This window comes from Saimiri boliviensis, chromosome 2, assembly GCF_048565385.1.
Source record: "Saimiri boliviensis isolate mSaiBol1 chromosome 2, mSaiBol1.pri, whole genome shotgun sequence".
Classification (NCBI taxonomy): Eukaryota; Metazoa; Chordata; class Mammalia; order Primates; family Cebidae; genus Saimiri; species Saimiri boliviensis.
Window position 1 is genome coordinate 63,964,648 of NC_133450.1, and position 23,083 is coordinate 63,987,730.

The window sequence follows — 23,083 nt, forward strand, 5'->3', positions numbered from 1 at the left end:
GCAGGAAAGTAGGCGTAACACGCAGTGTTGCCAACGTGTAAAGCCTGTGCCCTGAGGGTTCTAAGAAGGAAATGTAAAGTTGCCATTTTGGTGTTTGAGGTTTACTACTTAGTGTACTTTCACCAGGGAGGGATTGGAGCTGCCAGATGAGTGATGAAGTTCTTACAGTCATTCAGAGAAAAGACAGTGAGGACCTGGAGTCTCCGGGGTAGGGGATGCAAGGAAAAGGGGGAATTTGCAGGATTTTCAGAAGAACTGCCTGGCCTTGGCAATCGTATGAGAGTGGGAAGTGAAGGGACAGTTTAAGCATGACTGTGGTCTCTAGCCTTGGCCACTGGAAAACAGTACTACTGAGAGCCGAGACAGAGCGCTGGGAATGCAGCACTGGTGTGGGGAGTGGGTGGGAGGGGGCGCGGAGATCACTGACTGTGATGCAGGTCAGGATGGGTAAGGAACAGGCTCGGGGGCAATGAGAAGGAAGAGCCCTCGGGGAGAGGGGGCGATGCCAGGAGTCAAGATCCACAGCATGTAGAATCTGTGTTCATGAGTACTCAGCTAAAAAGGGATGATGTGAGCCGGGTGTGGTGGCTCATGCCTGTAATCCCAGCACTTTGGGAGGCCGAGGCGGGCAGATCATCTGAGGTCGGGAGTTCGAGACCAGCCTGACCAACAAGTAGAAACCCAGTCTATACTAAAAATACAAAATTAACCGGGCATGGTGGCGTATGCCTGTAATCCCAGCTACTCGGGATGCTGAGGCAGGAGAATCGCTCAGGAGGCGGAGGTTGTGGTCAGCTGAGATTGTGCCATGGCACTCCAGCCTGGGCCATAGCAGTGAAACTCCATCTCAAAAAAAAAAAAAAAAAAAAAAAAAAGAAAGGGATGCTCTGTGTTGGAGGAAATATGTTGTCCTTTCTCTTCATCGGGATCTTTTGTATTTTCTGTCATCACTTTATGAGTAGCATTTCTAAGAACTTAGTTAAGATTCAGGGAATTGATTTATAGGAAATCAAAACCCCACTAGAGACCTAAAGGGAGGAGAACCTTCTAGAAGCACACAATGCCCTGCCCAAGGCATTGCAGCAGTAGGCACCCAACTACTGCAGGGTGGAGTTAAAGAAAGGCTCTGTCCACACACCAGAAAAGCATTCTGTTTTGGCCAGACCGTGCTAGAGACTTTAATAAGACTCCAAAAATAACCCTGTTATAACCAGCAGGCTTTATCTTAGAGAGAGAAGAATCCAGTTAAGAATCACTGCTTGATTTTTTTTCCCCCTTTTTTAAAAAAATAATTTCAACCTTGATTTTAGATACGCGGGTACATGTGCAGGTTTGTTGCCTGGGTATTTTGTGTGATGCTGAGGACATGATGGATCCCGCCACCTGGGTGCTGAGCACAGTTCCCATGGGTAGTTTTTCAACCCTTGCTTCCCTCCCTTCCTCCTCCAGGAGCCCCGGTGTCTACTGTGGCCATCTTCGTGTCTGTGATACCTGTGGCTCAGCTCTTGCTTACAAGTGAACGTGCCGCTTGGTTTTTGAAAACTTAAATTTCATTTTAGATCTCTTAAATATTACAATTACTTTTGCACCAACCTAACAGTTTCTGAAACTCTGAGCAGGTTGCATGGATACAGAACCAAATACCACTTGGAACAGTCTAGCACCTTGTTACTCAAAGTGTGGTCTCTGAGCCAGCAGCATTGACCTCACGTGGGGGCTCGTTAGGAATATGGAATCCAGTGAATTAGAATCTGCATTTTAACAAGATCCCCACTGAGTCATACGCATATTAAAGTCTGAGAAGTATTGATTTGGCACAGTGAGTTTTAGATACAGTTCTGCATTGGGTTCATTTAGGTGACTTTAAAATAACACAGCTTTCCAAGCCTCGGCCCCAGAAATTCTGATTTAGTCAGACAATTCTCTTGGGTGTCCAGGTTTGGAAACTACTGGCTTCTAAAAATTCACAAATCTCTGTCGATGCCCAAATGGCAAAAATTTTAGTAAATGGAAATCTAGTTTGAATTCCACCTCTGTTTGCTTTACATTCACAATAATGGCCAAAGCCTCATGGCTTTTTAAAAACAACAACAAACACACACACACACACACACACACACACACACACAAACAAAAACCAACCCGTGTCTAGGTTGACAATTAGACATGACATGACGTGTCCCCTTCCTCTCAGGACATCTTGATGCATGATGCTCAAGAGGACATGTGCTTCCCCTGCCCCTGTGGCAGTGACCATTCAGACATTGGCAAATGTTGAATGGGCTTGGCCAATTCACTGCCCAGTTTGAAAGCAACTAAAGTCAGCTGATGTTTACCAAGCTGATGCTCTGGGGATGAAAGTAATTACCCAAGAAACAAACAATGTGATCTCCATTAGTTGCATAGTTTGTCTCTGCAGAAGATCATAGCGAGAAGGGGCCTTTCAGAACGCTCCTCCATCTCTCACTTTAGGGATAGAGAGAGAGAATCCACGGAGAGGCTGGGACCTGGATTCCAGCTGGTTTCATTCAAGAGGGAAGGATATTTTGTTGTTTGGAAAATGGACTGCATATTTGTTGCCTAATCAGAGGCGCAAAATGAACAAACTTTGTATTCCATGCTTAATCTCAAGTGTTGGGGAAAGTGCTGTAAACACAAAAAGATCTGGCTCCTAATGATTGGCCAGGACCGCAAGACACATGGAGTGCAGATGTCCTAGGAATTCGACAGCGAGTTCTCCAACGCTGAGATCTTTAATTAAACAGGTGTTTGGGAAGTAGGTCCTGCGTAGCTTCCAGCCTTGGCTGGGCTCGTCTTGCTGAAAAATGGCACCGACCCAGCCCAGCAGCAGGCCTGAAACTGGCTGCGCTTGGAGGCGTAGGAATGTGCCATTGTTATTTTCTTCTTTCTTATCAAGCCCCATTAGCTTGAGTGAGGAAGGAACAAAAATGGGCTGGGAAAACATGTTATTTCACTGGATAAAAATTTACTACCAAGGAAATGATTTTTGCCATGCCCAAGAAAGGAAGAGTGGAGGCCTTGGAAAGGTGTGTCTTCCAAGGGTTCTTGGACAGCTTCTCCCAGTGTCACCCAGTGAGAATGTTTCCCTTTGGCTGATGGCTGTTCTCACGCAAGAATGGAGACATTTGGCCGAGGTTATGTTCACAGGCTCAGGATCGGAGCAAAGAAGGTACCGGAAGAGGCAAGAATCAGATTGTGCAAAGGTTGATGCTACCTGGCCGTAAGACACACGTACCTTTATGCTTTCGGATGCCTACAATTATGGAATCATAGATGCGCCCAGAGATGCCTTGGGGCAGAGGTAAAACGGAGACGCCATGAAGGAATGTACCCTGGCTTTCCTTACCTCTTGTCCAGATCTCCTGCCGTGTGTCTGGGGCTCAAGTGGGAGAAGTCCCTGGCTTTGGCTGTGGTTGAATCAGAACTAACCATGCTTATAGCCCATGAAACCCCTGTGCTGTCATCCTGGTGTCTTTAGTGAATTCCAGTACAGCATCTGCAGGAGGCAGAAACCAAGCTTCTTCGATCTTCTACAGTTGTTAGAAACAGCACCTTCCCAGGGAAGGGAGCGATGTGCCAGGCAGTCAGGCTGGGACCTGTGCGCCTGTTAATTTATGAACGCTCACCTCTACCCATGAGGCAGCTACGTTAGCCCTGTTGCAGAGCACCCAAGGATCCCAGAGGCTAATGAACTTGCCCTGCCTTATTTAGTTATCCAGTGTGGGAGACTGGATTCCCACCCAGCTCTGTCTGTTCTCAAAGTTCTTACTCTTTTACCTGCTAGCCTTTCCTGGGGAGTTCTCAGCCCTTTGGTGTGTTTCTCTTTTAAATGTTGATGTTGGGAGAATGACCTAGAGAATGTTCTCCCTGTGGGCGTGGGGAAACCATTATTGTTTTGTTTTGTTTTGTACCGTTTTTGAAAGACATTTTATTTCTGTTAGAATTTGTGTTCTGAAAACCAGGTATTTTCTCTTCAACTTTCAGGAATAAATGCTGGAATATAAATGTGTGTATGTATATAATATGTGCATTCAATTTATATTTGAACATATTTATGCATATTTAATGTGGTGTATTAAGTCTGTTATAACTACCTATAGAGATTTTATTTAATAATCTGTGAGTTAATACTAAGATCGTACTTGGAAACATTAGTTTTGTTTTGTTTTGTTTTGTTTTGTTTTGAGACGGAGTTTTGCTCTTGTTACCCAGGCTGGAGTGCAATGGCGCAATCTCGGCTCACCGCAACCTCCGCCTCCTGGGTTCAGGCAATTCTCCTGCCTCAGCCTCCTGAGTAGCTGGGATTACAGGCACGTGCCACCATGCCCAGCTAATTTTTTGTATTTTTAGTAGAGATGGGGTTTCACTATGTTGACCAGGATGGTCTCGATCTCTTGACCTCGTGATCCACCCGCCTCAGCCTCCCAAAGTGCTGGGATTACAGGCTTGAGCCACCGCGCCTGGCGGAAACATTAGTTTTATATGGGGACAGAAAAGTGGGTTGTGTGATGTTTTCTGAGAACCAGCCCACTCCCAAAGGGAGGACATAAAATGGGCATAAACTAACCATGTAATACCCACGAAGCTCTCTGAGAACTCCACACAGCGAAGGAGAGGGGTGTCAATTACCACTGGCTTCCTCTGCAGAGTCCTGCTCCAAGGGCTAGAACGGTCAGCAGATGTGTGGGCTGTGGCCCCTTCCTGTGCCGTCCCTCGGGTCGGAATGGAAGGTTCTGTTCACTTAGTTGTCCCCAAGATTGTTGGACAGTTGTATTTTGATGCATTGAGGCAAGTTCCTTCATCTGGCACCTCTGTAACATCTTGACTATACTTGAAGAACATTCTTTTACTCCTTTAAAACACACCAGCCTGAGGGACATCTGTTTATTCCCACCGTCTTAGCATACCTGCCTACGTGAAGTTTACTGTGTCTAGCTGGGGAATGTGAGACATAGCTAAGGGTACGAAATCCTAAAAGAGCTTCCCGAATATGTGGGCCACTGTCCTGGGACCTGAAAGCCCTTTCTGTCTATGGCCTTCTTGGAAAGCATCAGGGAGGTGATATTGATGGGTTTTGATGACTTTCCTAAGTGAGCAGTTGTTTCAGACTGAGAAGGCCACTCTGTGGACGTCTGAAGGGAGAGGTCCCAGTCAGTGCAGGTGAAACTGCAAGGTGAGCAGAGCTATGCTGCTTGATGTGGATGACGACTTCTTCCTGGCAGGAGCAGCGCCGGGCTTTTCCAGGTTCTGGAAGAGTTGATGAGTGCTTTCCTCCAGTTGCCGGGGTGCTGGTCACCTGGACAGCAGATAGACATTGCCCCACCTGGGGAGAGCCGAGCAATGGTTGCTGTGGCAGAATCCTCCAAGTGCCCAGGCAGCTGACTAGGGTGACAGTACCCAGGAGGGAGCAGGGAGCCAGCAGAAGGACTCTCAGTAAAGTCCGCTTTGGGTACCTTATAGCAGGAGGGAATATGCTGGATGCCAGCTCTCCCAGAGGATGTAGAGGCTGGGGAGGACACACACATGCACACATGGCCATTGTAGAACATAAAGAATGAATGAGGCTGGGGGTGGTGGCTCATGCCTGTAATCCCAGCACTTTGGAAGGCCAAGGCAGGTGGATCACGAGGTCAGGAGTTTGAGACCAGCCTGGCCAACATGGTGAAACCCCGTCTCTACTAAAAATATAAAAATTAGCTGGGTATAGTGGCAGGTGCCTGTAATCCCAGCTACTCGGGAGACTGAGGCAGGAGAATTGTTTGAACCTGGGAGGTGGAGGTTGCAGTGAGCCGAGACTGCGCCATTGCACTCCAGCCTGGGTGACAGGGTAAGACTCTGTCTCAAAAAAAAGAAAAAGAATGAATGAGCGAGCAAGTGAATGAATAAATGAAGGATTGAATGAACCCAACATTCTTTTCTCTTAGACTTCCTGACTATTGCACAGGAAGGGAAATTGCAGGTCCTGTTTGCACACGAGAATACTGACACTTGCTCAGGTTGTCATAGCTTGTACTTTTCCACTGATGCAGAAAGGGAGACCCTGCCAAAGAATGTCCTTGGAGTGATTCAATATATTTTTCCTTCTGTGATTTAAGTCAAATGTATTTAATGTAAGCAGTTCCGCTGTGAGCTGGAATGTGTGATGAGTCTTTTAGGCCCCCTCCCCCTGACCCACCGAGGAAGCCCACCATGTGAACATTCCAGTTTTAGCTCTATCAGGTGTGTAAGCTGACAGTGGTTTGGACGGTGGTGGCTGTTTTTAAAGTACACACACCCAAATGGGCTTATCATCTAGTTGGCTGTGAAAAACCTTCCTGGGGGCTGCGAGGCATTGATGTTTGCTGTTCACGTGTTCATTCATTCAGTAGTTATTGGACATTTACCATGGACACAGCATTACACCAAGTGTGTTTTGAGGATATAAAGATGAGAGACTTCCACCCCCAGAAAATGTCAGGGACTACTGACTTCTGAAAATACAGTTTATATTGACAATTTGTTAAACAAGTTAGTGGAAGTTAAAATTGTAATTTTAAAATCTGTATCAACAAAAGTGGGGTATAACTGAGTTTATTACTTTTTTTTTTTTGAGATAGGGTGTTGCTCTGTCGCCCAGGCTGGAGGTCAGTGGTGCAGTCTTGGCTCACTGCAGGGTACAAGTTCCTGGACTCAGGTGATTCTCCCATCTCAGCTTCCTGAGTAGCTGGGACTGCAGGTGTGCGCTACCACACCTGATTAACTTTTTGTGTTTTTAGCAGAAATGGTTGCGCCGTGTTTCCCAGGCTGGTCTCAAACTCCTAGACTCAAGCAATCCAACCACCTTAGCCTCCCCAGGTGCTGGGATTCCAGGCATGAGGCACTGCGCCTGGCTGAGTTAATTCTTTCGCTCAGTAAAAGTGCTGAAATTTTTAAAAGAGTGAACTTCAAAGATTTTGATTCTCGGCCTGATTAGTTTGCGCACATGCCCACGATGGGGTCCTTTATGCCCTTCTGAGTCCAGCCTGGCCTACTTGCCTGTGTCTGGTTTCTCTCTAGGACTTGGCAGGCACACTGTGTGGGACGCAAATTACGTAAGCACAGAGGCTTGGGAACTTGCCGCCACCAAGCCTCTCCAGTGATTCTTCTCCCGTGTGGGCCCCGTTCACCCTTCATTCCCCTCAAGGCAGGAAAAAGACCAGAAATTCCTAAGGCAGTGTTGTTCCCAGGACACAATTGCCATCCATCACTCCCTGCTGGGAAAATGTAAATACGAACCAGCAGATAGTGGCACTATTTATTGTCATAGGCCTCAGTGTGGATTTGAGCAGGAGCGGCTTCTGGCCAAGCATTATTCACCAGCTTCCCTGGGAGGCTATGCTGGGTGGGCAGAGCTGGATGGAAGGGAGGCAGAGGGGAGGCTGGAGTCCTGGCAGCTGAGAACAGGGCTGGGTCTTTGCCACCGAGGCTCCATGTGCTCAGCCTCAGGGTGGAGTGCAGGCTGCCGTCGTCTTGGCACCAGGTTCTTGGAGGTTGTCCATGTTTAGGGGAGGCAGAGCCAGTTCCACGGGATGCCCAGATAGCTATCATTTTGGGGTAGGGTGGGGACTGATCAGGGTTGTTCGTGTTGGGCTGTTGCAGGTGGATGGTGCATTTCCATTGCTCATCCAGTTGAATGTTTTGCTCAAGCACACAAAGCCGCATGCTACATGAGGCCCTTGTCCTCAAGGAGCTTACACTTTGGGTCGTAGACACCACCGTCCCCGCCATATGTATTCAAAGAAGCCATGTGAATGGATGATGATCTGCAATCTGCAGTGTCAGGCGGCTGACAGCATGGGAGTGGGGTCAGTCAATAGCAGCAAAAGCTTGACACTCCCTCCTCAGCCTGGGCTGCCAGCCCTGCCTGAACCTGCTTGGTCCTGGGTGGTGCCACCTCTGTAAGACCTGCACAGAGTAGACTTGGAGCCAGGCAGACAGGGAGGCCAGGACTCAGCTCTTGGCTTGGTGCTTATTAGCTCTTTCCACTCAGTTTTCCCATCTGTGAAATGGGGATTATGAGCCCACCTCACAGGGTGAGGTGAGAGTAAATACAGGAACAAGGAAAGTGTCAGATGCGTAACACAGACTCAGTGAATTGCAGCTTTTCCTATTATTTCTGACTGCATGATGGTCCATTCAGTGAAGGTGGAGAAAAGGTGTAGATGAGCAAACGCTGATGCGGGAACGAAGCGGGGAGGGAAGGTGCCCCACCAAGGGGCAGGCGAAGGCAGGACTGACAGGGAGGAAGAGCGCTGGGGTCCTCTGGGCCAGGCAGATCCAGGACGCACGGTGGATCCTTGTGGAGCAAACTAATATGTGAATGTTTAGTGAAATGTCTCTTCCTTTAGGTCAAGGTGAGAGTGTGGCATCAGGAGGACCATTTCAGGATCCTGGGTGCTCTCCCCTAAAGTGGGTACAGGGAAGAAAGGGGAGGAGGATGTTTCAGTTTCAACAAACAGTTTTGAGCACTGACTGTGTAAAGTGTCCGCACCAGATGCCTTGGGAATGGCCGTGAATATGGCTGGATATCTGAAGCTCTATATTAAGGAGAAGGGACCGATGTGGATACAAGTATCTTCATGCCACCAGACAGATGGTAGTGGGCTCTTGAGCAGCATAGAGAGATGTAATGTGAGCGAGGACAGACAGAGATTAGCCCCAGGAACTCTGGAGTGGACGGAAGACTGGAAAACTTCAGACCGAAAGATTTTCCTGGTTGAATATGGTTAAGCAACCAGACTGCCGGCGTCTGTTGGCAGGGAACTTTTTTTTTTTTTGAGACGGGATCTCACTCTGTCTCCCAGGTTGGAGTGCAGTGGTGTGATCTCGGCTCACTGCAACCTCCATCTCCTGGGCTGAAGTCCCAGCTCAGTCTTCCAAGTAGCTGGGACTACAGGCACATGGCACCAGGTCCAGCTAATTTTTTGTAAAGATGAGTTTCACCATGTTGCCCGGGGTTGTCTCAAATTCCTGAGCTCAGGTGATCCACCTGCCTTGGCCTCCCAAAGTGCTGAGATCACAGGCAGGAGCCACCGCCCCTGGTTGGGGACATTTCTTTTACTTTATTTTTTGTTTTGTTCTCTGGTGTTTATCATAGTTCTGTGCACACAGTAGGTACACAGCAGACCCCGGTTTAACATATGAATGAATAAGCTTAATACAAAATACCTTTCTAAATCGGGTAACGGTTATTGTCAAGGTGATGTGCCTTCAGAGAGTAATGGCATAGGATGGCAGAAGGGTGCCTAAGGATATGTGTTCCCTTCTTGGCCATTTCTCTTTGTGGATTTCCCTTTATGGAGCTAGTGTGGTGAGCAGACTAGCTCAGCCATCCCCCCATTACAGGTCAGTGTCTCCTAGAGGTGCCCATCAGGGAGGCACTGCCACCTCCTTCGGTGTAACCTAGTGACATTATCAACTGCCTCCCAGCCAAGACAAGCAAGCTGCTGGCATCCCTGGTGGCTCCAGGGCTCTAGATGGATGTGGGTGACATTCTTCGGAATATGTCTGTGTTGCAGATGTGGACGAGTGTGCAACAGATTCCCACCAGTGCAACCCTACCCAGATTTGCATCAACACTGAAGGCGGGTACACCTGTTCCTGCACGGATGGATACTGGCTGCTGGAAGGCCAGTGCTTAGGTAACAGCTCTCTGGGGTCACAGGGGCTCTTGGAAGTTAAGGGCTGCCGGGGGCATTGTGAGATATGGACACAGCTGGCTGCCTAAGGGTAGTATGCTCTTCTTTGCCAGTGAGGGTGCCGGGGGTGGAAGGCTATTGAGCTCACATGTGTAGCCACCTTTGAAAACCAACTGCCATCCTCCCCATCTTGTCATCATTATAGGTTTTGAATGTCTTTCTTTTTGAGACATAGTTTCGCTCTGTCACCTAGGCTGGAGTGCAGTAGTGCAATTTCGGCTCACTGCAATGTCTGCCTCCCAAGTTCAAGTGATTCTCTTGCCTCAGCCTCCTGAGTAGCTGGGATTATAGGCATGCACCACCATGCCAGGATAATTTTTGTATTTTTTGTACAAACGGTGTTTCACCATGTTTGCCAGGCTGATCTTGAACTCCTGGGCTCAAGTCATCCGCCCGCCTCAGTCTCCCAAACTGCTGAGATTACAGGCGTGAGCCACCGTGCCTGGCCTCAAATGTATTTTTTAAGAGCTACAGTTTTGGATGTATTTTTTTTTTACGTTTGATTTTACCTAGACTTTCTTCCTGTCTTCACAAAGTTTATATCCAGGCCAGAAAGTGACAGAGGTGAGGATTATTTGGCTTTAGTTAGAAATAATGCTAAGAGAAGGGAACACTTTTGCTTAGTCACAGACATGTGCGAAGTGTTGAATGCGGATCAGTAGATTCCGATCTTACATCAGTTCCTTCCAGCACTCTGTCATTGCCCTTCCCCCCAACCACCGCACCCACCCCGCCAGCTCCGGCCTTCCCTTTCACTCCTGAGGAGTCAGTCCTCACCAGTTGAGAACTGCCTTTGCAGTTGGCATCTGCTATCTGGTCTTTCTGTTTATTTTTACTGGAAGGTTGTTTTCCTTTCTTCCCCTCTAGTTTTGGGTTTAGCCAAGTGAATGAATTTATAGCAAACTCTAGCTGTCACTTCAATTTCTAATTCTAGGGTGTGATTTCTATGCTATGTTTTTTAGAAAAGGCCCTGCCAGTTTAAATTCTCTAAGACACCATTCTGCTGCCTGAAAGTCAGTCCTGGAGGGGCTGAGAAACGGATCCAAGCAAAATCATGGAAAGACAGAAAAGCTACCTCTTTCCAAGTTTCTCTTGATTGAGGCTGAGTGGGTCTGCCCTGAAGCCCTGTCCGAAGCATCCTTGAGGCATGGATTGGCTTGCTTCTCCTTTCCAGGCTTGCACTTGGGCATTTGTGACGATGATCGTCGCTGTGCATTCAAACTAACCTCTGCTATAATGGAAAATCTGATGCTACTTATTTGAACATAAGCAGATCAGTGAGAGAGAGTTATTTGTACAGGAACTTAATATGTCGAATTTCAGAGCTGGAAAGGATGTTGGTTATTATGTCACCCAACTTTTATAGCATCGGAGACTGAGACTCAAAGAGAAGGAACATTTTAGACAAAGTTAAAGTGAGTTGCTTCTAACGTCTGAGTCTCCTGCGTCTCAGTCTAGTTTTTTTTCCCCACCGCAAGGGGCGCTCGAGTGGCAGGGAAGACCAAGATGGACCAGCCCTATTCCAGAGACCTTAGAGCCAGGAAACCCTCGGATGGGAGGGCTGCCGGCAACTCGGACATTCCTCTACCTGGGAGGGTTGTTCTCTTCCTGGGAGCACGGAGCTTTGGAGTGATGCTCATGGAAGCCTAGCATGGTACCACGTGGGCCAGCCACTCACATGCACATCTGAAGGGGAGACCTCTCCTAATCATGGCCGAAACTCCTGCCCTCTGCTGGCTAAACTCGCCTTTCCCTTTCAAAGTGCAAGTTCTATAGCCACATACTGTCTGTTCTGTGTACCAGTGGAGATGCTACTTCTGCAGAAAAATGAGGGGTGGGGGCTGCCTTTTCTCCAAGGTACCCCTAGCGAAAGGTACCCTCTCCAGCCCCTGCTGCCTGCCTGGTGTTGGTGATGTGCCCAGTTGCATTCTGAGAAGAAGTCAGGGCCAGCCACTATACAGCCAATGGTCCTTCTTTGCAAGGGCTGCCCTGCACTCAGGGCCAGTGCGATGGGCCAGGTTAGATGTAGCTGGGACTCAGAGACAAAACAGAATCACAGGACAGGGCATGGAATCTGAGAAGGGCTGAACAATAGGTAAGGGATCGAGATGGGTCCGGGAGATGGAGTCCTTCCTGGCAGTAGGTAGAAACCAGGTATAAGGACTGAGACTCTTAAACTGACTTCCAGAATCCTGGATGGTCCCTGGTTCCAAAGGAATGGGGGGATCAGGGAGGGAACCTGGTTAGATTGGGGGAGGTAGGAATAAGGACCAGTTCCAGCTACAGTCAGATCAACTGGTCACAGCAGGAGCCTGTACTAATGTCATCTCAGACTCTCCAGGAAGCTGGTGATTTCATTCACTATCCTTACCCCACAGGAATGAATTCTCCAGCCCATCATCACGTCAGCTTGGGGTGTTGAGAAGTGCTTTCCCAATGACATCAGGCTCCCCATTGATGGATACATGTTACAGGGAGGTCACATTGCCCAGCTCTGCTCAAAGGATCCATTCACCCACAGTGCCACCACTTTCCCTGGCAAGGCCAGCTGTGGCTTGGAAGAGGTGTGTTTATCCAGAGTTTTATGTTCACTCTGGTGCAAGGAGGAGATCCAGGGTGAACTCCAGTGTCCTCATGTTACTGGATTCATGAGTCTCCAGACTGTCAGGCTCTCCAGCTTGTCCCGTCCTAACTGGCTCTTGTTCCTGACAGCTGGACGTATTCACTGTTCATGTTGCTGGCAAGGAGCCTACTGGAGTGATGCTATGGATTCTTCTTACGTGTTAAGCTGACTGATCCCTTCCTAGGGCAGTGGAACTTCTATATGGAATCTTTGAGTTGAATCTTAACATTGGATAAATTTTCAGAGTCAAATCTTAGAGCTGGATAAAACTGGAGAGCCCATCCTGGATAAACCTTAGCATTGAATCTTAGAGCTGGGTAAAATTGGAGAGTCCATCTTGCCCAACATCCCACTCAAAGCAGACATTTCTTCTGGAACTTTTAGGATAGGTTCAGGTATTTACGGGACTGAGATGGGTCAAGGAGGAGAAAGACTGTGGGGAGATTGAGCCTTGTAGTCGCGACAACATCCCCATCCGTGACACTCCATAGGCACCAGCATCCCCATCCGTGACACTCCGTAGGCACTGTCTTGATGCTCGTTCCCCATTGCTTCCCTTCAAGATCCTGTTTGGGAAGAGCCGGGCAATCGTGCCACACTAGTGGTGGCATCAGTGAGTGGGAAGGAGACTTGTCTCACTTTGCTTGCATTTCTGTTTCCAGATATTGATGAATGCCGCTATGGTTACTGCCAGCAGCTCTGTGCGAATGTTCCTGGATCCTACTCCTGTACCTGCAACCCTGGTTTTACCCTCAATGAGGATGGAAGGTCTTGCCAAGGTATGTGATGTGCGTGATAACTTGGACACTATGTGAGACGCTAGATGCAGTCTTTTTCAGCGCCTGGCGGCTGATGTTTGTGGGAAACACTGCTGCTACAGTGTATTCCCATTCCTTGCCACTGCCTGCCCATCCCCGTTGCTACAGAAACCCAATACCTGAACCTCGCTCTGTGAAACATCTCAAAAAATGTCCTGAATATGGCTGAGGTAGGACCCCAATCATGGACCGGCTGGGGGTGGACAGTTTCATGGTTTCGCTTTTCTGTGTCTGCTATCCAGAGGAAGCCTTGCTGGTTTTCTTGCCTAATCAGAAATTTCGTTGCACGTCCTAAAGCCTAAGTCCAGTTCCTGAGGCCTGAAGAGGGTTGCTCAGGGTCCCTGACCCTCCATGAATCATAAAATAAACACATCCATGCCATGCAGGGGTTTTGTGGGCACTTCTGAGGCTTCTTGCTATGCTTTTCCCTCCGACCTGTGCCAGGATGGCCTGTTCCTTAGTAAAGGGTCTGGTGGTGGTGGTATCATCCCCTGCTACTCAGAGTGCCTCCACGAAACCAGACTGAAACAAAGGTATTTTCTGGTTTTCATATGATCACTTGAAATACTGATAAGTAAGAAAAACAAGTTGCATGCCAATCGTGGTTTCCATCTGAAGGTTTCTGCTGCTCAGGAAGTGAATGAGGGACTTAAGACCCAAGGAATTAGTGCAAATCCTGCTTCGGCCCCCAGCTTCCCCCTCAACTCCCAGCTCTGGCCCAGGCCCCCAGTCCCTGGCAGCTGCTCGGCCCAGGTTGGAGGCAGTGCCGGAGACGCAGAATGAGGTCTTTGTCTGGAGACCTCAGGTTTTGCAGGGCCCATTTCCTTGTTTCATTCACCCTTGGAGTTCTGGCTGGCAGCCTTCTGGCCAGCAGAGTTGGAAGATATTATGTCTCCATTCGTTTAATTGTATCTAAATTGTCGGTAAACAGGAAGGCATCAGTGTTAAAGAGTTTGATCCTGGAGTCTAAGTCTCTTCTCCAAAGCTCGTTCTGCTAATTGTTCCAAGAAGTCTGGACTGTGTTCCTCATGCCAAAAGAGGTCATTTTCTTCTGAGAGTAGACGCCAGGCTGGGAGGTTGAGGAGGCAGATAAACAAGGGCCCTTCCTTCCACTGGAGCAGGAGCGGGCGCCTGGCTCCCTTGCTGCTGTGATAAGCGGCTTAGGGCAGATGCAGGTTTCTCTGTGCCAAGGCCTGGGATCGAAAGTGGCAGTCACAGGCTGGCACAGCGTACCCAGTACCTCCTGAGGCATAGCCATGCCCAGCAGAGCCAAAAGGCACCTGTGTCCTTCAGGCCTCTGAGGGACAGGTGTGTGACAAAGAGCAGATGATACACCTGGCAGTGCCAAGTCCACAGCATAAAAAAGCAGCAGGCCGGGCACCCAGGCCTGGGTACGGGCACTCAGCCACTGGGATGTTGCATCAGCAGGATCCATGGGCAGCACAGGCTGTCACATGCTCCAGTGAGCTTTTGCAGTCCTGACTCTTCGTGTGTGGAAGAGTGCTTTGCACACTCGGAGCATTGTCACGTCTGTTCATTTCACCGAACTTCAATAATAAATACCCTTGTGAAGTCGGCAGGCAGGTGTCTGTGGCTCTGCCTCACAGAGGAGGAAATCAAGCTCAAAAAGCTTAAGCAACTTGGCTAAGGTCAGGCGGCCAAGTGGTGGCAGAGTTGAGAGTAAAACCAGGAGCCCAGACTTCCTGTTCCAGCGGGTCGGAGTGGGGCCCTGTGTGCCCTCAGTGGATTCAGAAGGGCATTTGGAAAGGGCTGGCAGGACAGGGCAGCGAGAACCCTGGCGGGGGTGGGGGGGTCAGAATCATTGTGATTGCCCTGCTCTTTAGAAGCAGCTGAGAGCTGTGAGAGGGTGGGATGAGCTCATTCATGTCTGAGTGGCCAGCCCCTGGCCAGAGGCTGAGACCACCAGCCCTAACACTCGCCAGCACCGTCCTGTCTGAACTTAGACTCAGTGGCTTAGCACAGCGGACGTTTTCCTGCACCCCTCCCACCGTTCCGGGTGGGGAAACCCAAACCTCCCACTGGCACCGGTGGGGGCTGGTGTCTTGCTGGACCCTCTCTCTCTGCAGCTGTTCATTTACTTATCTGTTTTCTCCCTGAGATCTCCAAAGATGCCAGGAAGCAGAAGCTTTGTGGGTATGGGATCAGCGCCCCCACCCCTTCACCTTTCAGAAAAGCCTCTCGAGCTGCTCACTGTGAAGGCTTTTAGTTCTGAAAACGTGGACATCTCTTTCAGAGGCCCAAGAGGTTCACCTGGGCTTTGGAACAGGATAGAAAATCTCTCAGCTGGAACTTTGGCCATTGGCGTGTGGAGGATTGTGGGATGGTGCTTCCAGTGGGTCAGCCAATGCCAGTGGGAAAGGGGCTCCTCCCCGCTCCCCCTACCATGAGCTGTGCAGCATGAACCTTGGGTATTGTGGAAAGACCTCTGACTCATGTTCCAGTTCCCACTGTGTCCTTGTTAGCTGGTGGACTTGGGTACAAGTCTCTCAGTCTCCAAAAACAATTGTATGTATATGTATGTGTATATATGAGTGTGTGTGTGTGTGTGTGTATGTGTGTGTGTGTATAATTATTATTATTTTTTGAGATAGAGTCTTGCTCTGTCAACCAGGCTGGAGTGCAGTGGCATGATCTCAGCTCACTGCAACCTCTGGGGTTCAAGCAATTCTCCTGTCTCAGCCTCCTAAGTGGCTGGGATTACAGGTGCCTGCCACCATGCCTGGCTAATTTCTTTTGCATTTTTTTAGTAGAGACGGGGCTTTACCATGTTGGTCAGGCTGGTCTCGAATGCCTGACCTCAGGTAATCCACCTGCCTTGGCCTCCCAAAGTGCTGGGATTATAGGTGTGAGCCACCGCACATAGCCTGTAATTTTTATTTTTATTTTTTTGAGACAAGGGCTCACTCTCACCCAGGCTGGAGTATAGTTGCATGATCTCAGCTCCCTGCAGCCTCAATCTCCCAGGCTCAAATGATTCTTCCTCCTTAGCCTCCTGGATAGCTGAGATCACAGGTGTGTGCCACATCTTCTGGCTAATTTTTAAATTTTCTGTAGAGATGGGGTCCCACTGTGTTGCCCAGGCTGGTCTCAAACTCTTGGGCTCAAGTGATCCACCTGCCTCAGCCTTTCAAAGTGATGGGATTATAGGTATGAGCCACTGTGCCTGATTGTTCAATAATGCTTAAACAACCTATTGATACATCATCAGTGTCTAATAAATTGCACCATGATTTTATTAATTTTGACGTATGTGTACTCACATGAAAACACCACCCCCACACTCAAGATAATGGATTTCCCATTACTCCTTGTGTCTCTTGATGTTCTTCTCTTTAACCTACTTAACCTCTAAAGTGGGGCAGTGGTCCTCGTTGTAAGGAAAAGTGAGCATGAGATCCTTTCCTAATGAGCAAAGTTATTTATGCATAATAAATATATTATTAGAATCATCATGATTATTTGTTAATCTGAAATTTCCAAGTCAATAAGGGTGAGGGGAGCTCACTGACAGAATACAACCACTGATGAAAAGGAGCAGGTATGGCCTGGAAGTTCCTGATGGGGAGTCTTGGGGTATGGACTTATGAGCAGGTGTATATGTATATATGTTTATATTACATGTATGCATATGATTTCCACCCTGCCTGACTTTTGACCCCAGAAGGGACATGCGAATGGAGGCCCCAGTCCTTAAGTGAACACTTTGGGGTCTGAGATCACGATCCCAAAGGTCCTGGATGGAGAGCCTTGGCACCTGCCACTCTGGTCTCCTGGTGGTGGTAGATTTCACTGCTGGTAACATTTTTCTGCCTAGTTATTGTGGCTGTTCTCTTGGAAGGATAGTCAGCGATGTGCCTTGGCTTTCCACAGATGTGAACGAGTGTGCAACTGAGAACCCCTGCGTGCAAACCTGCGTCAACACCTACGGCTCTTTCATCTGCCGCTGTGACCCAGGATATGAACTTGAGGAAGATGGCGTTCATTGCAGTGGTAATGGGCTTTGGCTTTGGAAACTTCCACCTGTACTTGGGACCTGGGGAGGGGTTGGGGGTTGAAGGGCAAGAGCTTCCTTTATGGGTGTTTCCTCTCATTTCCTGGACATATGTCCAGTCTGGGACATGCTCCAGGGCGGTGGGGTCACAAGCACACAGAACAGATGAGTCACTTCCCGAAAGGTGAGGTAGAGTCTCATCTTCCTTGTCATCTGACCCTTAATGCAAAGATCAGTGGAGCTACCTTCTAGGACTGAGGTGGGTTTGACGAGGGAGAGGAGTCACTCAGTTTGGCGTGTTGGTTTGAGAGCTGTTTGTCCGCACCCAGCACCGGCTCCGGTCTTGGGGGATAGCACAGAAAGTACTTACAGAGGGCAGTGACCCAGGTATAATAGCATATCTCATTGGGTAGGGTTGGGGGGAACATTGAATGAATGAGATCGTGTATGGAAGCACACATTGTGAACTTCTGAAATCTCTACAAATAATCAGTGCCTCGCTCCAGGGCTGGCACCCAAGGAGCATGCAAAAAAAAAAAAAAAAAAAAAAAAAGTTCTCGAATCAATGGATAAATGATTGAATGTTGAATGAATGAAATCATAATAATTTGTTGTGAGAACTTAGATGTGATGGTTTAGTTGACCTTTTATAAATTCCTTCCACGCCCAAGGAACTGTGATTCTCTGCCCCTGCTAGTTTTTGGAACTCTATTATGATTTCCTTATTAACTCCCTCTTTTTTTTTTTCCCAGAAAGTTAAATTTTGTTTTCTTAGTTAGAAAAAGATTACTCGATTGTAAACTCCTTGAAAATAGGGACCACCTCTTATTCATATTTGTAGCATCCCACATAGGGCCACGTCCAGCTGCTTTTCTTTCCCTTTCTTTCGCTGTTTTTTGTAAAGGTTGAATTAAAGTACACCCCATTCTCTCCACTTGTGGCGTCCTCAGCAGTTGTGGACTAGCAAAGTCTAGATTAGTAATGCTTCACTGTGCTTCTCAAAATAAGTGGGCCATATACCAGGCTGTGAAAATCTTTTTGTCCTGCAGAATGGAAAGTTTCCTAATCCAGATTTTATTGTAACAGGAGCTGACCCAGGTCATGAATGGAACTTTTGTGATAGTCTCATTGGCAACTGAAGTGTTCTAGGGACCCAGTTCCCTGAAACAAATGAACACCCCTCCCTAGGGCTAGGACTGTCAGAGCCACAAGCAGGCAGTTACAGAGAGCCTTGGACTGATTCAATCTAAGGCCTAGAAAAAGAAATAAAACACCCTCAGGCATGAAAAGCCACCTTCTTCCTAGATTTCAGTTTCTTCCATGGAACTCCTTGGGGAATTAGGGCCAAGGAACTAAGAAGTGTGGAAAATCTAACATTATGTGGTAAGATTATTTGTTTCTCTAGAATGTTCATTAATCCACAGATTTTTTTTTTTTTTTTTTTGAAATGGAGTCTAGCTCCGTCGCCCAGGCTGGAGTACAGTGGTGCAATCTCAGCTCACTGCAATATCCACCTTCTGGGTTCAAGCGATTCTCCTGCCTCAGCCTCCCAAGTAGGTAGGATTACAGGCACCTGCCACCACGCCCAGCTAATTTTTGTATTTTTAGTAGAGATAAGGTCTCACTGTGTTGGCCAGGCTGGTCTCGAACTCCTGACCTCGTGATCCGCCCGCCTTGGCCTCCCCAAATGCTGAGATTACAAATGTGAGCCATCATGCTTGGTCAATCCACAAATGTTTATTGCCCCACTGCACAGGCCATGTGGTAGAGTGACTCTGGAGCTAGCTGGAGCCAAGTTCAAATTCTCTACCATTTACCGTTTTTCTTGACCAAGTCACTCCCTGAGTCTCAGTGTTATCCTTTGTTAAAAATTCAGCCAGCCAGATGACCAACCACCATCCTCATAGAGTGGTCAAAAATTAAATAAGTTGGCACAGCCCTGAGGGTGGCCCAGCTTCAGGCTGGTTCCAGGCTGGCTGGAAGCTGCTGTTTCCCATGTCCCAGGGAGGATGGATCCAAAGTAGATGGGGCACAGAGGGACAAATATTCCTGGCCACCCCACACCGCTCTGGAGTTTTCTCTTTCAAGGAAGTTTTTTTTTTTTTTTTTTTTGGACACGGTGGTTTTTTTGTTTGTTTGTTTTGTTTTGTTTTGTTTTTGAGATGGAGTCTTGCTCTGTCGCCCAGGCTGTAGTGCAGTGACACGATCGCAGCTCACAGCATCCTCCACTGCCTGGGTTCAAGCCATTCCCCTGCCTCAGCCTCCTGAGCAGCTGGGACTACAGGTGCGTGCCACCACACCCAGCTAATTATTTTGTATTTTAGTAGAGATGGGTTTTTACCATGTTGGCCAGGATGGTGTCGATCTCCTGACCTCATGATCTGCCCACCTCAGCCTCCCAAACTGCTGGGATTACAGGCTTGAGCCACCACCCCCGCCCAGCGGACACAGTGGAGTTTTAGCCATTATATGTTAATTTATCTTCCCTAAGTGTAGGTGTAAGAGACTTTCGGCTTCTTGAGAAGCTTACCATCCATGCTGATTTGGCAAAGATCTTCAGTTGACTCATTTTACCCCAAATGGCCAACTTGCCCTTCATGTTCTCCATGATATACACTCTCCTGAAGACTTGGCATGACCCTGGGATATGCAGGCTTTCTAGAGAAGCCTGGCACAGGATAACTGTGATGGAGAGAGTTCGTTTCCTGCGTCTTCCTACTTAACCCCTTTCTGCACTTCTCCATTTCCCCCAGGCACTGGTATCCTCACTGTGTTATCACAGCTGGGCTGGCCCCTCTGTGTAGCCCCAGACCCCTCCTAACCTTGTCTCTCACGGATTTGCTAAGCTGAACTCTTCCTGGAAACCATGGTGGGTTCTCAACTGGAGGAGTGAAAGTGGCCTAAGACGCACTCCCTGCCAGAAACTGGGCTTGTATTTCGGCTTTCCAGTGGAGGGTGGAGCCACAGCCCTAAGCGAAGTCTGGGCATTACAGACCCAAAGATCAACCGAGTAGAGTCTGTGACAGCCCTCCCTGCCCAGTGGGAGTCAGGAGTGGGTGCTACGCTCTCCATCTGTGCTGGAGCTAACCCTGCTTGGGCGATTGCCCCAGCCTCAAGGCTCCCCAGCTCCGCTGATCTCCCAGCACAGTTACTCAGGGACACATTACAGCATTATATTTCCAAGTGTGTAGGATCCAGAGGCTGGGTTCAAGGCCCAGCTTTCCTCCTTACTTGTTATCTGTGAACTTGGCCAAATCACCTAACCTCTGTAAGCCTCAGTTTTTCTCCTGTAAAATATGGAGAGTAATAGCACCTCCTTTATGGGGTTGAGGTGAGAATGAACTAAGGGAGGCAGGTAAAGCATTTAACCCCGGTGGTACATAGGGAGCCTCAGGGATCCACAGACATCACTACTACTCTATTGAAAGTATGAATGGAATCTACAAACTTGGAAATAAAATAGGACACTCTCAGTTATGATGGGCTGGAGCCAGAGACCCAGGGCTCTGCAAGGCTTCTGGGGAAAGTGGGGAGGCAAGACCGAAACAGGTATTACCTGAGCACATTGAACTTTTCAAATCAGCATCCTAATTCTGCTGGCTGATAACCCATCACGTGAGGACCACTGAGCGAGACAGAAAGGAGGTTTTCCTTCTGGGATGCGAGAGGCATGAGGCGTGTAACACCCGGAATTATCTGATGGTGGAGAGGCAGCTTCTTTTGCGTTGACACCCTCTCTGGGTGACTCCAGCCGCCAGTGGTCTGTGAGTGAGAGAGTAATCCAAGGACATGTCACATGGGGAAACTAGTGAAAGCAAGTTTTTGGGAAACAACAAATGCAAGAAAAACATGTTTTCTTTGGCATGCTTATCGAAGGAGGTTCAAACAGGCGCTCTGTTGCCAAACTCTGTGTGTGATGAGGAGTTGGCTTTTCTGGAACGTCTGCTTCTGCATCAACTGCCATAGCCCATGCAGATGAGTTGTAAATCACATGGACAGGGGCTCCCCCTCCACAACAGGCTGGCGGGAAGCGGCTGCTTCCCTTGTCCCAGGGAGGATCCGAGGTAGGCGGGCCACAAAGAGAAAAATATCCCTGCCCATCCCTCACCACTCCAGAGTTTTCTCTTTCAAGCAGTTTAAAAAAAAAATTTTTTTTTTACACAGTGAAGTTTCAGTATAATTAAAACCTGGCCTTCTGGATATGTCCCTTTTATTTATTTTATTTTATTTTATTTTATTTTTATTTTTATTTTTTTTTTTTGAGACGTGGTTTCGCTCTTGTTACCCAGGCTGGGGTGCAATGGCACGATCTCGGCTCACCGCAACCTCCGCCTCCTGGGTTCAAGCAATTCTCCTGCCTCAGCCTCCCTAGTAGCTGGGACTACAGGCATGTGCCACCATGCCCAGCTAATTTTTGTATTTTTAGTAGAGACGGGGTTTCACCATGTTGACCAGGATGGTCTCGATCTCTTGACCTCATGATCCACCCGCCTCGGCCTCCCAAAGTGCTGGGATTACAGGCTTGAGCCACCGCGCCCGGCCCTGGATATGTCCCTTTTAATTGTAACTTTAGGAACAATATTGTTCCTGAAGTTGGGGGAAAGGGGTGATTGGAGGCGAGTTGAGACTGTGAAAGTTGCCCCTTCAGAAGACCCTCTAGGGTCAGGGAATGTTTTCTGGGTCTCGGGGAAACCCCCCAGAAAAACCCCAGTGGGCAAAGTAACCTCAGCCCTTTGGGCAGGTCAGAGGTGGAGGGTGGATTCCCCTACAGGGTGAAAGAAGTTTATAATGAGTGGAAGTTTCAGTGAGAGGCAGAGGATGTAGGAAACTTGATGGAGATGGATTTCAGCTCCATGTAGGAAAGAATTTTCTGACAATTTAGAGCTGTCCAAATGTCAGTGGGGGTCCTCAGTAGGTAGTAAGCTCCCCATCACTAGAAGTGTTCAAGAAGTGAATTGAGAGCTTCTTGGCAGTAAAGCCATCGTATGTATCAAAACACTGTGGGAGTTGGAGTTGATGACCACTAAGCTCCCATCCCCACGTAGACTGTGATTATAAACAGTATGTATGACTTGTCACCCCAGATATGGACGAGTGCAGCTTCTCTGAGTTCCTCTGCCAACATGAATGTGTGAACCAGCCCGGCACGTACTTCTGCTCCTGCCCTTCAGGCTACATTCTGCTGGATGACAACCGAAGCTGCCAGGGTAAGGCTGTCCAGAGGGGCCTGGCTGGGGTGTGTGAGGTGGAGCTGATTCAGGGGGTCATCTGGATGTCCTCACCTGGGGAATTGTGTGCAGCTCTGGGAAGGTGGTAGGGGTGGGGATGTGAGCAGGTGCTGGTGGCTCCCAGAGTGGCAGCTCTGGGCAGGATGCCTGGCCTGGTACCGTCCCTCCCTGTGACCCATCCTTTGGCCAGGATCTGGGCCACTTAAACTTCTGCAATGAACTCTGCAGATGCAGACGACAGCCTCTAAGCATGGCTTCCTGCCTTTCCAGGCAGATATCTGAGGCTGCTCTGAGAACTGCTCCAGAGCTAAGCAGGACTTTTGGGGCCTGGCCAGAGCCCGCACTTTCTGATGTGGCTTGGAGGGCAGTTTGGTCAGCCTTTCTACAAATGATCTCCTAGAGCAGGGTTGCCAGGGAGACCTCGTGCACCTGACTGCTCTGTTCCTGGAAGAGTTGGGGCCCCAGACTGTAAAAGGGGTGGGTCTTCTCCTGTTTGCCTGCTTGGCCTGGCTTCCGGCCCCATGCTCGACTGACCCATTCTCAGCCTCATCGAACCTGCCTCATCGATTGTCAAGGAGGAATTCTCCCTAGTGGTGCCAGGCAATAGAAACATCATGTGAGCTACAGATGTGAGCCATCTATGTAACTTTACATTTTCTAGTAGC

At 48.6% G+C, this 23,083-nt stretch overlaps 1 protein-coding gene across 3 annotated transcripts in view; it reads left to right on the top strand.

Annotated features, from left to right (window-relative positions):
- FBLN5 (fibulin 5) overlaps positions 1 to 23,083 on the top strand; it is an 80,646-nt gene that overhangs the window by 44,052 nt on the left and 13,511 nt on the right. For 2 of the 3 annotated variants that reach the window (XM_010350561.3, XM_010350560.3), the window contains exons 5-8: positions 9,558 to 9,680; positions 13,023 to 13,139; positions 17,070 to 17,189; positions 22,275 to 22,397. In XM_010350561.3, the coding sequence (XP_010348863.1) occupies positions 9,558 to 9,680; positions 13,023 to 13,139; positions 17,070 to 17,189; positions 22,275 to 22,397 (483 nt within the window). The remainder of the gene's footprint in view (positions 1 to 9,557; positions 9,681 to 13,022; positions 13,140 to 17,069; positions 17,190 to 22,274; positions 22,398 to 23,083) is intronic. The other variant, XM_074393465.1, reaches the window with a different exon arrangement.